At 43.9% G+C, this 13,989-nt stretch overlaps 1 protein-coding gene across 1 annotated transcript in view; it reads right to left on the reverse strand.

Annotated features, from left to right (window-relative positions):
* VPS39 (VPS39 subunit of HOPS complex) overlaps positions 1-13,989 on the reverse strand; it is a 51,455-nt gene that overhangs the window by 4,386 nt on the left and 33,080 nt on the right. Inside the window, exons 12-23 of the mRNA XM_036735452.1 lie at positions 12,703-12,845; positions 10,554-10,697; positions 9,137-9,278; positions 8,910-8,996; positions 8,526-8,599; positions 6,909-7,007; positions 5,718-5,835; positions 5,117-5,245; positions 2,340-2,442; positions 2,008-2,053; positions 590-739; positions 172-306 (exon numbers count right to left, since the gene is read on the reverse strand). Of these exons, the coding sequence (XP_036591347.1) occupies positions 172-306; positions 590-739; positions 2,008-2,053; positions 2,340-2,442; positions 5,117-5,245; positions 5,718-5,835; positions 6,909-7,007; positions 8,526-8,599; positions 8,910-8,996; positions 9,137-9,278; positions 10,554-10,697; positions 12,703-12,845 (1,370 nt within the window). The remainder of the gene's footprint in view (positions 1-171; positions 307-589; positions 740-2,007; positions 2,054-2,339; positions 2,443-5,116; positions 5,246-5,717; positions 5,836-6,908; positions 7,008-8,525; positions 8,600-8,909; positions 8,997-9,136; positions 9,279-10,553; positions 10,698-12,702; positions 12,846-13,989) is intronic.

Genomic DNA, 13,989 nt, shown 5'->3' on the forward strand with positions numbered 1-13,989 from the left:
GTTTTCACCAACTTCTTTCACTAAGAGAGCTGGGAACTAAAGGTCACACTCATCTCTGGATATGACCTATGTGTAAAGCACAAGGCTGAAGGCTCTCTCACAGCAGTTCACAGAAAGAGATCAGGACACAGACTGAGGCAGAGAATAAAGAAGAGCTCTGGTGTTCTGTACCCTTAGGAACTCAGCCTGAAGAAGGTTTTTGAGGACTTGATTGAAACGTTTCTTTTGTGCATTTTCCTCCAGGACCTTTTCCAGAAAGATGCGGATCTCATTGATCTGAGTGTTGGCTGGAAGAAGGTTGATGGCCTGAGGGCAGAGGAACACAAAGGAGGGATGGTGAGCCAGGCAGAAGAGTGAAGGAAGCAGAAACCTTTTCAAATAGCTGAACTTTGTTCCTCAGTCCAACCCTAATGCTATGCATTCCTTCCCCTCAATTCAAAGAGGGTAAACTGACAAGAGAGAGACAGTGAGAGAGAAAGAGGGAGAGGGGGAGTCAGAGAGGAGAAGAGAGACAAAGGGGGGAAGGGAGAGGGGGGATAGGGAGAGAGGGGGAGAGGCGGACAGGGAGAGAGAGAGAGGAGAGCCTGACCTTGGTGGTGTCCAGCTTGCTGTGGTGTAATTCCAGAACCTGCAGGGCAGCCTGGAGATTAGCTTGGGGCTCCAGCAGCTCCATCTTGATTGGCCCCAAGCAGTGAACACTAGGTGGGGATAGATACATCCGAAGCAGGGACAGATACACCTGTTTCACATAAATTTAGTCAAAATATACCACTCAACTGATACCAGTACTAATAACCTTCAGAGAATCCCAAAACACCAGCTGAAACAGAGGGGATGGTGAACAGCTCAGTTTTATACTGAGGGAAGTCTAGAGACAGCGGCTGTCACCTAGCATTCAGGATCACAGCATCATAGAATTAGAGTTGGGAGGGACCTTAGAAGTGATGGAATCCAACCGCCTCACCTTAGAGATGAAGAAACTAAGGTACAAGAGTTTAAGGGATTTTCTTGCCCCGGATCACACAGCTAGTGTCTTAAAAGTCATTAATTTTTATCTCTTTAAAATGTACATGCCCAAATCACTAATATGGAAATGGTTTACATAACTGCACATGTATAACCTATATCTGATTATTTACTGTGTCTCAGGGAAGGGGGAGAGGGAGGAAGGGATAGAATTCGGAGATCAAAACTTTAAATAAAAATGTTTTTTAAAATGTATATGAAGTTAAGTTGGCAATAAAAATAATGAAAAACCTAAGTTTGCTTTTCTCCCCAGGAAAAAGAGATGGGAAAAACCAAGTGTAACTCAGTAAAGGTTTTTCCTTTAAGCTGGGGCTTGAAAGCTGAGGCCCCATCTATGCTAATGCCTGGCAGGTGAGAGCCAGGCCCCAAAGGTGACTCAGTACAATGGACTGGTACCAGTTGTAAAATTGGATTGTAAAACATCACTGTAACAAAACACAAAGCTGAAAAGAGCAACTGCCTGGGAGTTAGGAGACCCAGGCTCTCATTTTGCTACTGTAACTGGATGACCTTTGGCATATGCCATTTAACCTCTTTGGCTCTTTTTTTCACCAATACAATGAAAAAGGATTAGATTAGATGATCTCTAAAGATTATCTTCAGCTCTAAAATTCTACGATCCTGATTCTAAAAAAAAAAAAAGCATATACCTAAATCTAGAGCACCAGAGGAAGTAGGATAAATCAAGTAAGCAAACATTTATTAAGCACCTACCATGTGCTAACATTGTGCTAATTGCCAGGGATATAAAGAAAGATGGTGGCAGACAAGAGATTCACTTTTAGCCATTCCTGGTTAGGAATCATTCACTGGTATCTCAAATCAAATCGCACAAACACATTGACCCACAGTATCTTAGCAGTTCATTACAATCAGAGTAACCTACAACCAACTTGAAGAGGGCTAGGCAGGCTGCGAGCAGTCAGACATATGTGACCACATTCAATAACCAAGCCAGCCAGGGGCGGGGTCACTACTCACATCTTTGTTGCCATCTTTGTTTCGGTCATAGTGTTTATGGCAGTACCTAGAAGTGAAACACGGCGAGTCAGAAACAGGATGAGGCCAGACAAAGTTAAACGGATGACGGTCATTTCCATTCATGAAACAGCTTTATGATCTATTAGAGATCTTATTAGAATTGGAGGCCATTATAACAGACAATTTTCACTCTACTGGGTAGTCGAGGTAGGCAGTTGGTGTTCCTGTGATGCTTCCAGGTATCCTTTTGGGCTCTTTCGATTCTAAACATAGCATACACCCAAATCTAGAAATTTACAGAAAGCGGAATTAGGATCAGAGAGGCCACTTACTCTTCAGCCATCCTTGTATCCTTCAGAATGTGGACATAAATGAAGAGAGCTTGTTCGTGTTTCCCCATTCGCCCCAAAAGGAGAGCTCTTTCCTCCAGGAGACCTACAAGAAAATTTTTTAAAAAATTAACCATGACTGCAAGTTAGCTCAAAGAAACTAAACTGCAAGAGGAATGGCAAAGCCTGGAACTAGAATAAGAGAAGAGATTATTTCTACTATTAAGGTTTTCCCCCCAAGGAGTTAATAACTAGAAACAACCAAAACATTTGAAATCACAGGACTGACCTATACCCCAGTAAAGACAATTCACAGCTTTTTCCAGGAAATTGCATCAATCACTGAGCTTCTGATGGTTCTATTGAATTAGAAAAGAATAAGCTTGGCTACAAACACATGCAATGAAACCAGTTCAGACTTGGCTGGTGGTAAAGGCGTGAGCACGAGGGAAGGGAACACTCTCAGACACAACGCAGTTACTCCATAGGGAAGAAATTGGAGCACAGATCCCCAAACAAATGGATTGTTATGTTTTCTTCACCACACTGGTGAGAGTTTCATTTCAACTCGATTCAACAAGCATTTATTAGGGACCTACTATGTGACCAAACACTGGGGGTACAAAGACAAAACAAAACATTCCCTGCCTTCGAGGTACTTACATTTTAGGTACAAAATAAAAACAAAGTAATTTGGAAGGGCAGAGTGAGAAGGGGTATTAACAACAGGAGAGATGGAAAAGGCCTCATGCTGGAAGTGGCACCTGAGATGAGCCGAGAAAGGAGCTGGGTATGATTCCAGGGGACACAGGTGAGAAAGGAAAGCATTCTCCTCTCTCACTGGTCAAAGGCATGGAGGTGGGAGACAATGTCACATACAGGAAACAGCAAGCAGGGTTGGAACAGAGAATGTGTCAGGGATAGCAGCAAGACACTGGCTCAAAAAGTCAGGACACAGTCAAATTGTGAAGGGCTTTAAATGAAAAGCAAAGGGGTTTTTATTTTATCCTGAAGTTAACAGTCACTGGAGCTTACTGAGTAGCAGTGGTGGTGGTGGCTGTTGTCATGTCTGATTCTTCAAGACCCCATCTGGGGTTTACTTGGCAAAGATACTGGAGTGGTTTGCCATTTCCTTCTCCAGCTCACTTTACAGATAAAGAAACCGAGGCAAACAGGGTTAAGTGATTTGCCCAGATCACACAGCTAGTAAGTATCTGCGGCTGGATTTGAACTCAGGTCTTTCTGACTCCAGGCCCAGCACTCTATCCACTGCGCCACCTAGCTGCCCACTAAGCAGGCAAGGTAATACTTATCCTTTAAAGGTTTCAATGTGGAGCAGGGTTTGGAGTGGTACAGAAGGGAAGCAGGGAGTCCGATGAGGAGGCTAATCTAGGTGAGAGGGGATAAGGGCCTGAAATAGAGTGAGGACCACATGCATTAGCAAATAAAAATGGGGATGGATACAGCAGATTTTGTAGAGGCAAAACTGACAAAACTTGGAAACTGACTGAACACTAGGGGAGACATAGTGAAGAGCAGACAATGACTCCAAGGTTGTAACCTCAGTGACTGAAAATAATGGTGGTGTTCATCCTAACCTCAGGGAAATTAGGAATGGGGAGGTTTGGGGAAGAAAAAGCATGTTTTAGACCATCTGAGTTGTAGGTACCTATTGGAGATGCCTACTGGACACTGAGGCAGAAGCGTCCTGCTAATAGCTGGCCATGCAGGACTAGAACTGGATACATACATCTGGAAGGCATCAGCATAGAGACGATCAGTGAAACAGGAAATGGTGAAATTGGGGAGAGAAGAGAAGACATGAGAGAGTTCTGGAATACAGCCACATCATTGGGGAGGATATATAAGATGGCCCAGCAAAAGAGAGTATTCAGACAGGTAAGAGGAGGAAGACCGTGTCCAGGAGGAGGGAGTACCCATCTCAGAAGCTGCAGAGAGGTCAGGGATAAGGACTGAAGACTAGATTTGGTAATTAAGAGATTGTTGGTAACATTTGTGAGAACAGTTTCAGTTGAGCATCTGAGAAACCAGATGCTAAAGGCTGAGAAGTCAGTAAGAGGGTGAGGAAATGGAGGTAATGAGTATAGATGACTTTTTCTAGGAATTTGGCTAAGAAATGGAAGAGAAATAAAGGATTATAGTTTGAGGAGATGGCAGAGTCAGGCTGTTTTTAGAAAAGGTGTGTGGAGGGGGTGGTAATCTGGGCATATTTGCAGGCAGCAGAGAAAGAGCCAGCGGATAAAGAAAAACTGAAGATTAGAAAGAAAAAGAGCACAGAGAGACAAATTTCCAGAGGAGACAAGAGGGAATGCGATCAAAGGGCACAAGTACCGTAAAAGGGTTTGCCTTGGCAAAGACTCCCTTTTTTATTTTTCTTTTTTTCCTAAGACACTAAGGCAAAGGAAGAGAGAATGAAGGATAGTGTTGAGGGGATCTGAGGTATAGAATTGAAAAGAAAAGGGAGCTCATGTTAGAAAGAAGAGAGAGGCAGGGTGGTATGGTAGGATGGTAGCTAAAACAGCTAGGTTTGAATACATATTTGCTAACTAAATGAATTAGATGAGACTACTACTTAATTATTGTTTAAATTAGTTATGCGATGCAGGGTTAACAATACTGATTACACAAGAAAAGCTTCCTCAAAGGGTTGTTATGAGGATCAACATGAAACAATAGAAATGAAGGTGCTCTGTGAACAAATATGAATCTGTGCCTTCCTGAAAACTGCAGTAGGTTGTGGCCTCCAGTTAGATACTTACCATCAAAAGGGAAGTCACAGATGAGCTGACTTGGATCATAGCAGCTAGAGATCTCCAGGAACATGAGGAGCTTCCGCCGGTATTCTCCCAGCTCCCCCTCTTCATCGCCAGCAGGGACTGGAGTTTTATCTATGGGAAAATCAGGCTCAGTGCAAGAGATGATGCGCAAGGGGCAACATCATAATCCAGAGGATAAAACGAACACTCAGAATGAACTACTTAAATACCAGTCTGTGTGTACCACGGAAGTACAAGCCAGCAGCACATCTTGCTTACCAGGTGAGAGGCCTGGCAACAAGACTGCTTTCTTCCCAACACTGCATCTTCTGTAGGCTGGCTCTAGGACTTCACCATCTCCCTGGGGGTGGCTCTCAGAGATAGGGAGCAATTTATCCAGGCCAACCTGCAGTTCCTAACTCTGACATCCAGCAACTTAGGCACCCTGACTCCTCTACAAGTTTTCTTCCCACACAAAGATTTGCTTTTACAAAGCTCAAATGTAAGGTTTTCTGTTGGATGCCACCACCCCATGCTCCACATTAACAAATTCTGTGCTCTCTCCAAGCCCATGGGACAGTTAGGTTTTTATGGTCATCTGTACCTGTAGGGAAGGAACTGAGGTATTCTTTCATCAGTCCTTGGACCTTCTCACAGTACAGCTGGATAAGGCAGTTGTGGAACTCAGAACCTGTCTCTTCCCAAGTATGGATGATGTGTTCCTAGGATGAAAAAACAGGTTTAGCCTATATCTTCTATTTCAGTAGTGTTCAACTCTTCAGGACCTCAATTTGGGGTTTTCTTGGCAAAGATACTGGAGAGGTTTGCCATTTCCTCCTCTGGCTCATTTTACAGATGAGAAAAGTGAGGATTAAGTGACTTTCCCAGGGTCACACAGCTAGTAAATGTCTGAGGCCAAATCTGAACTCAGAAAGAGAAATCGTCCTGACTCCAGGCCTGGCACTATACCCACTGTGCCACCTAGCTGCCCCTAAACAGATAATTTAGCTCAGACACCCCTGCAAAGTCTTACCCCCGTAAAGCTTAATCAAGCTACAAATATAAGTAGCAGCTCTTTTATAACTTTTACAGTTAAAACTGTTATAACTTTTAATTCTTTTGAGTTTCAGGAATGATTTTCCTAAGAACCAATCCTTTTAAATTTTAACCCATGAATTGACCTAGTTAATCCCAACAATCCCATCCTGTCCGAGGTATTTTCTTTTAGATACTTAAAATCTATTTGGTTCTCCTATGATCATTACTGAATCAAGCTGAACCAATATAGCTCTGGAATTTCCATTCAGTCTTTCTCTTTTATCAATCAGGGCTTGCCATAAATGTATGAAGTGTCATAAAATGCTGCCAAAACATCTACTCTGGGCACCAAATATGGTTTCGCCAGAGTGTCTCTTTCAAAGGATACTGAAGTAAATTCCTCACCTTACAATTCTACCCATTCTTTTTTTAAATTCAATTTTATTCTCACAAAGATCTACCTTCTCTCCCCCTTCTCATTTCAACAATTCACTCCCAATCACTGATAAAGCAAGAAAAACAAAGCCCCTGCTATAAACATGCACCATCAAGCAAAACAAATTCCCCCAGTGGCCATGTCCAAAAATAACATGCCTCAGGCTTCACTCTGAGTCCACCACTTCTCAATCAGAAGGTGTCTACCCATTCTTAAAGGACACAGGCGTCTATCTCACATGCCCCATGACCTGAACATCTATGTTCCAGGATGGCTAGTGGTGAACTTTACTACATGGACTAGAAAAAATCCACTTCTTACCAAATAAGGAATAGCCAGGCCCTTAAAGTTTTCTATTAAGAAGTTCAGCACACGGTCCCGCGGTAGAGCCTCTACCTCAGGGAGGTCTTCAGTAAATATCTGTCAGAACAAAATATGTTTTTATCAGAAGAACCACTGCTGAAAACCCCAAGCTGAGAGCTCAGGAAGATGTCAAGCATGAAGGAAGGTGGAGGAATCACAGAATGTAGGTAGGTAGGAGATGAGAGCCAGCCTGCCAGCTTAGAAGTCATCAACCTCAACACCCTCATTTTTACAATGGAGAAAACTGAGACCCAGACAGTTACCCAATGTCACACAGTTGGTGTAACAGAACCAGGAGCTGAAGCCCAAATCGTGACTCCCAGGCAGCCCTGATGACCTTCCTTCCACTATACCACGTGTGCTGTTGTTCTTAACTGCTCTATACAATGAATTAAACCACCTGAGGACCTACCACAATACCAAATGGAGGACCAAAAGAATAATCTGTTGATGGAATACAGGAGTTTAAAATTAACCCCACCATTATCTCACAGAAAAGAGGCAAGAAAAGGCTTTTACAGTAGAGGGAAAGAGGGGGGGGAGATAAAGGGGAGTGAGTGAACCTTACTCTCATCAGAACTGGCTCAAAGAGCGAATAACATAGACACACAATTGGGTATAGAAATCTATCTTACCCTACAGGTAAGTAAGAGGGGAAAGGGATTAAGAGAAATGGAGGGGCTAGAAGGGAGGGCAGATTGGGGGAGGGGGTGGTCAGAAGCAGAACACTTTAGAGTAGGGACAAGATGAAAGGAGAAAGAGAATAGAATAAATGGCAGGACGGGAGAAACAGAATGGAGGGAAATACAATCATGTTTTTTTTTCCCTTTTGTTCTGATTCTTCCTTCACAACATGACTAATGTGGAAATATGTCTAATAGTACTGTACACGTATAGCCCATATCAGATTGCACACTGTCTGGGAGAGGAGAGGGAGGAAGAAAAACATTTGGAACTCAAAATCTTATAAAAGTGGATGCTGAAAACTATCTTTACATGTAAATGGAAAAAATAAAATACTACAAAAAAATTAATGACTAAAAAAACAAAAAAAAAGCATAATTTGAGAGCTATAACCTAATCCACACAAAGCCTAAGTTAAATAATAAAAAATAAACACTTCTGATAACCATCTTTCTTAATTTAAAGCTCAAGGCCCTCCCACAAGGCAAACAAGCAAAGAAGAACACAGCTTTCTGCCAGAGATAACCCCAAGAAATATGAGTAAGCTTTATGAAGGAGCGTCACAAACTTTTCCCCTCACCCAAGCTTTAACAGAAGCTTAGACCCTTTTATGACTCCCATGTCAATCAACCAACCAATTAACCAACAAGCATTTACTAAACACTTATTACATGTCAGGCACTGTGCCTTGTGCTGGGGATGCAGGGACAAAAACAGTCCCTGCCCTCGAGGAGCCCACACTCTCTTGCCCGTACACACGTAAGTGCGTACATATAAGTACCTACAAAATACACAACATAATTAAGGATAGATGATGGTGACAGTTCTGTTACAGGAACAGAACATGACAAGAGAGTCCAGATAAAATGAGATGGAATTAAGGAGACTTACTTTCAGCCCATCTTCTGGGAAGTCTCTCAGCACCCAGATAGAGTAGGAGAACACCAAATGCAAGTTCTCTGTGCCTAGAATAAGAAACACAAAATCTCACAAGAAGCTGGGGTACCATAGCCCAGATGTGCCAAAATGCTAGCTGTGCCCTGGTCTGAAAGCTAAAAAGTAATGCCAGCTCCCTGCATACAGCTGGTGCACCAGCTCCAAGTCCCAGAAGAGAGCAGACACCAGCACCATCCCACCAGAGGCCACAAGTCAAGTGCTCCCAGAGAAGAGAAACGAGACTGCCAAGAGTCAAAGACTGACTAAAACGAGGTACCTTTCAACAAGACGACCCCTTGTTCCCCTCCTGAGTCTTGCTGCCCCAAAGGGGATGCTTACCCAGATGCTGAAGATACTGCACTGTCCTCTCATGGCCTTTCAGGGGGGAGTTGGCTTTCTTAGACTGGTCCACCAGCACCTGCAAAGCTTGTTAGAAACCCCCAAAATGCCATTATGAGCCAGTCCCACTCCTTTGACACTAGGCTACTTATTGCACCCACACCCATTTAACCCATGGTGCCCCAACAGACCCTGGTAGACAAATACTGAGAATCTGTTGGCATCACCTTTCTCATGAAGCCCCTTCTTCTCATAAAGGATGATCAGCTCACTGTACTTATGAGCCTTCTTCAATACATGCTCACTTTCTTCAATGTGGCAATGGTTGTTCTCCAGACGCAGCAATGGAGCCACCAGGGCCACGTTTGTCTATAGAAGGAGTGCAATTTAGAGTCAGATTTTCTCTGGGGGCAACTAGGAAGCACAGTGAGTAGAGCACCGGCCCTAGAGTCAGGAGGACCTGAGTTCAAATCCGGCCTCAGACACTTGACTAGCTGTGTGACCTTGGGCAAGCCACTTAACCCCAGCCTTCCTCCCTCCAAAAGAAAAAAAAAAAAGATTTTCTCTCTGATGACCTTCCCTGCTCCCTAGGCCCATGAAGTATTGCACTTATACTGGAGTACTGCACAAACAGAAAAAAGCTTGTGACAAAGTTCAAGATCCAGAGAACATCAGCCTTAGGGGCAAAGGCCTAATGCTGTCTTATCAAGATAAGGAAACCCACATAGCTGAAGCAGCAAAATGCCCTGAGGAAGGGAATGAAGGCGGTGTGTGCCAGGCAAGTCACTGCTACCACCTGCCCTCTGACCATAATGGAAATAAATGCCCAGGACCCTAAGCCCACAAGCCCTGAGAATACTAGTGGTCCCCACCCCAAAACCACCAGTCTTGCTTCTGGCCTGGCCCCCAAAGCCACCACTGAGGGGAGAATGGACCCACCATTCTTGCCACAACCAACACTAACCACTGATCAACTGCTGCTAACAGGTAGGTGAGTCCAACAGCTCTTGGGACAGCACTGCCTCCCAGACCACAGCCCTCCTTCTAGCCCAGCTTCTGTTGCCACCATCCGGGGGAGCAACCCTTGTTTACAAGGAGCCAGCCATTCTTACCAACCAATGATACCAACTATTGACCAACTGCCACTGACAAGCAGATAAGCTGAAGAGGCCCAGGAACAGCAACATCCTCCCAACCATTGGCCCTATTTCCATCCTAGCCCCCAAAGCCATCATTCAAGGGGATGATCGCTATGGAGAAGGGGCCAGCCATTCCCACCATCTGTCCCCCTCCAAGGGGCCATAAGCCAGCCTCACTGAGACAACAAGGTACCCCAAAGGAGAGAAAAGGTTTTTCAAACAGTAAACACTTAATAAGTACCTTTTTCTTCATTTACTAAAGCCTCTAGTTTTAACTCTCAGGAAAAAAAAAATTTGTTCTTCATGAGCTACTTTCACGAGCTAGAAAAAACCAAGTTTTCTTTAGGGCCACAGACAGAAAGCTTATCTTATCTACCAAACTCCTGGATCATCAGAAGCATGACAAACACTAGAACAAGTTCCACCTCTCTGTCCAGGATGATTTTGCCTCATTAGCACCAGGTGCCAGATGGCTTCCCTGCCAGTTAAGGGGCTGGCCACTCACCTGGAGATAGCACTTAAGCAGGGTGGTGTCTATGATCTGAAGGAGTTTCTTCTTGGACTTGATCGTGGGGGTGCCTTCCATGAGGGGAGAGGTGCTTGACTGATGGTCGGAGTCATTGAGCTTCTTCACCAGTTGGTTTCTTTTCTAAGAAAGCAACAAATGAAGCATAGAAAACCAGAACCAAATATCCCCCAATCCTACCCTTGGCCAGCAGGGAAACCCACCACACTGAAGTTCTTCTCAGACTTACATGGCCACCTGCCATTAGCACAGAGACTGGGCGAGGTGGGATCTGGGAATCCTGAGACACTTTCTCAATGGTTAAAAAAATTGCTTTGCTGCCACCCGAATCCCTTCTAACACCATGGAGCTCACAATCCTAGTAATCCGAAAGGCAATGGAGAGATGCATGGAGGGAACAAGCTGAATGGAGCCAATGACCAACGATAATTTGTACCCAAGGTGTGGCGCAGAATATACCATGAAGGACATGCATGACTATGGATACTGGTCACATGGTAAGAAATGAGAGAGAGCAGCTAGAGAGCCTAAGCCCCACAGGAAGGCTGAGGGGTAGAGGGGGTGTAGACTGAACTTGTAACCTCATGGATGCAGAGAACGCCAGCCAAAGACACCTCTCTCAGCCAAGGCAGACCATCACCTTCTCTGAAACTTAGAGTGGACAGTACATGAGAGTACAAACACTATCACCCAGAAGACAAATGGGGCCCAGGCTGGTAATTTCCTCCAGAGGCAACTTGGTGCAACTCAGCTATATCCGACTGGAAATGCGGAGATCCCACTAAATCCAGCTACATCCCAGTGGAACTGGGGAGATGATTCTGCATGTTCCTTAGATCCCTAAATCGGACACATGTTTTCATGCCAAGCTGAAGATCTGTTCAAATTTTAGAAAGTTGCCTGGGGTCCTGGGGGGAAGGGGAGGACATGAAGTGACACGCCTGGGGTCACACAGCCAGGATGTGTCAGAGGCAGGACATGAGCCCAGGTTTTCCTAATCCCAAGGCCACCTCTTCAGCCACTATACTCCAATGTCTCTATTATACTCATACCCCTGAGATAGTAAAAGCACAAGGCCACCTCCAGAGATGGACCCTTTTTAAGAGATTTACAAGAACCTCACAGAACCAAAAGGGTTAGAGGGCTTGTGGTCTGCACTGGGTGCAAGAGTACACCCACACCTTTGGGATCATGTACCCCCTAAGTAACTAACCTCTGTTCTACCTTAACACAGGAGTTTGAGAATTCAATATAAATGTTTACCAAGTTGCCACTGTTGAAATTTCTGCTGGAAAACTTGGTGCAACCCAGCTACATCCCACTGGAACTGGGGAGATTCCTCTGCATGTGCCTTAGATCTCTAAACTGGAGCACTTTCTCAGGCAATATGCTCAATCCTAATGCCAGTACACGGGACAATAAGCCCTGGAACTGACAGCCTAAAGTTTTCTCTTTATGTCTAGAGGCAGAAAGCCCCCTTTCCCTTGGAGCTTATGCCAGGCAGGGCACACAGGGTGTGCTCAGAGGGTTTGCCACTGCTCAAGCAGCACCCCAGCCTTTAGCTCACAAGATGGGCACATCCCTGCAACCTAATGCCAAGGGTGTGTCTAATGTACATTGCAGAGGTAGACCTGCCTTATACCCATTTCCCCAGAAGCAGGGTGGAGAGTAGACAGCACAGCAAATGTTCTAGAAATGCCTCCAAGTGCTTACTCTGAAAAAAAAAAAAGCTTAGAAACTGAGGCTTACGGAAATTTTGTAGAAAAAAATGAATGATCCTCAGAGGCATTCATACTTCTGAGTGGGGCCACTTGGAATAAACAATGGCATGGATACGTGGGGTAAAATGGTACTTTAAGATTCCTTTGGAAATTACACACCTACTCTCCAAGGGCGGACAAAGATTACTATGATGTAGACCTAGTGAAGCTGAAAGTCATATACAGGGGGGACCAGTTTTCACTCTGGTTCACAAATGAAATTCTTAGGCATAAGGGCTTATGAAGAAATAGACCAGGAAAGCTGTGGGACATCTGAGGCCTCTGCAACATCCCTGTCTGCAGTCTTACCCATCATCTAAATCAGTGCAACGCAGAATTCCCAGGAAGCATCCCCAGCCCCTACTTACCTGAGTCAGGTAGTCAATTAGAGCCAAATGAGCCTTCTCTAGTTCAGCCCCAGAGAGCACTGGCAGTGGGTTGGGATACTGCAGCTGCTTTCTGTACTCAGTGGGCAGCAGATCAGGGTACAAACCCATCACATGGGTAGGATCTACATGGAAGACAAACATGACTTCTATGGGAAGGGGCCTAGATGGTTTTTTCTTGCACAAGATTGTCTCATCCAGCTGAATGAAAGACAAAAGTCAAGCAATTCTTTCTTGGCAACTTCAAAGCCTTAGTCTGAACTATCTTTGCAGTAGCATAACGTGTGTCTGTCCGGTTATTCAGTCAAAAACAAAGAATAACCATAAAGAGACTGAGTAAGGAGGTCGCATTCACCAACCTGTAAACAGTCCCTCAGCTAAAATGAACGAAAAAGCTTCAGCTACTCCATGCTATAACACGAACAAGATGGCAGAGATAGCAGATAATCTTTATTCATTTAGATGCATGGCTAGGACCAAGGTCATTCTATTGAATGATCTCATTTAAAATCAAATTTATTAGCCTTTCAAATATCAAAGTAAGAAGCCAAGCCTTTCGCCACCCAGATCCTATGACAGTGTTTAATCTCAGGCCTTATCTTACAGGATCACAGTTTTACAGATGGAAGGGACCTCGGAGGCCATCTAATCCAACTTCTTCATTTTAAAGGTGTAGAAAGTGAGTCTAGACAAAGAAAGGTAACTTGCCAAGTACCACAGCTGAGGTGGGATTCAGACTCAAGTTACTGACTTCCAATACAACATTCTTGACGCAGTACCAAGACCTTGTGGTTACCAGCTTGCCCAAAGTGGTACTTTGACATGATGGAACAGTCTTAATTGTTAATAATTATTCATGAGTAGGCAGGGCCAATATAATAAACATGACAATCTTACCTAAACTAATTTATATATTCAATGCCATCCCAATTAAAATACCAAAAAAAAATTTACTGAATTAGAAAAAACTAATAAAACTCATTTGGAAGAATAAAATGTCAAGAATATCAAAGGAACTAATAAAAAAAATGTAAAGCAAGGAAGTTTAGCGGTACCAGATCTTAAATTATATAATAAGGCAGTAATTATCAAAACTATCTGGTACTGGCTAAGAAATAGAAAGGTAGATCAGTGGAACAGAGTTGACGTACAATTTAAAGCAGCAAGTAAATATAGTAACCTTGTATTTAACAATTCTAAAGACTTAAGTTTTGGGGATAAGAATTCATTATTTGGTAAAAATTGTTGGAAAAACTGGAAAGCAGGCTG

This window comes from Trichosurus vulpecula, chromosome 8, assembly GCF_011100635.1.
Source record: "Trichosurus vulpecula isolate mTriVul1 chromosome 8, mTriVul1.pri, whole genome shotgun sequence".
Lineage (NCBI taxonomy): Eukaryota > Metazoa > Chordata > Mammalia > Diprotodontia > Phalangeridae > Trichosurus > Trichosurus vulpecula.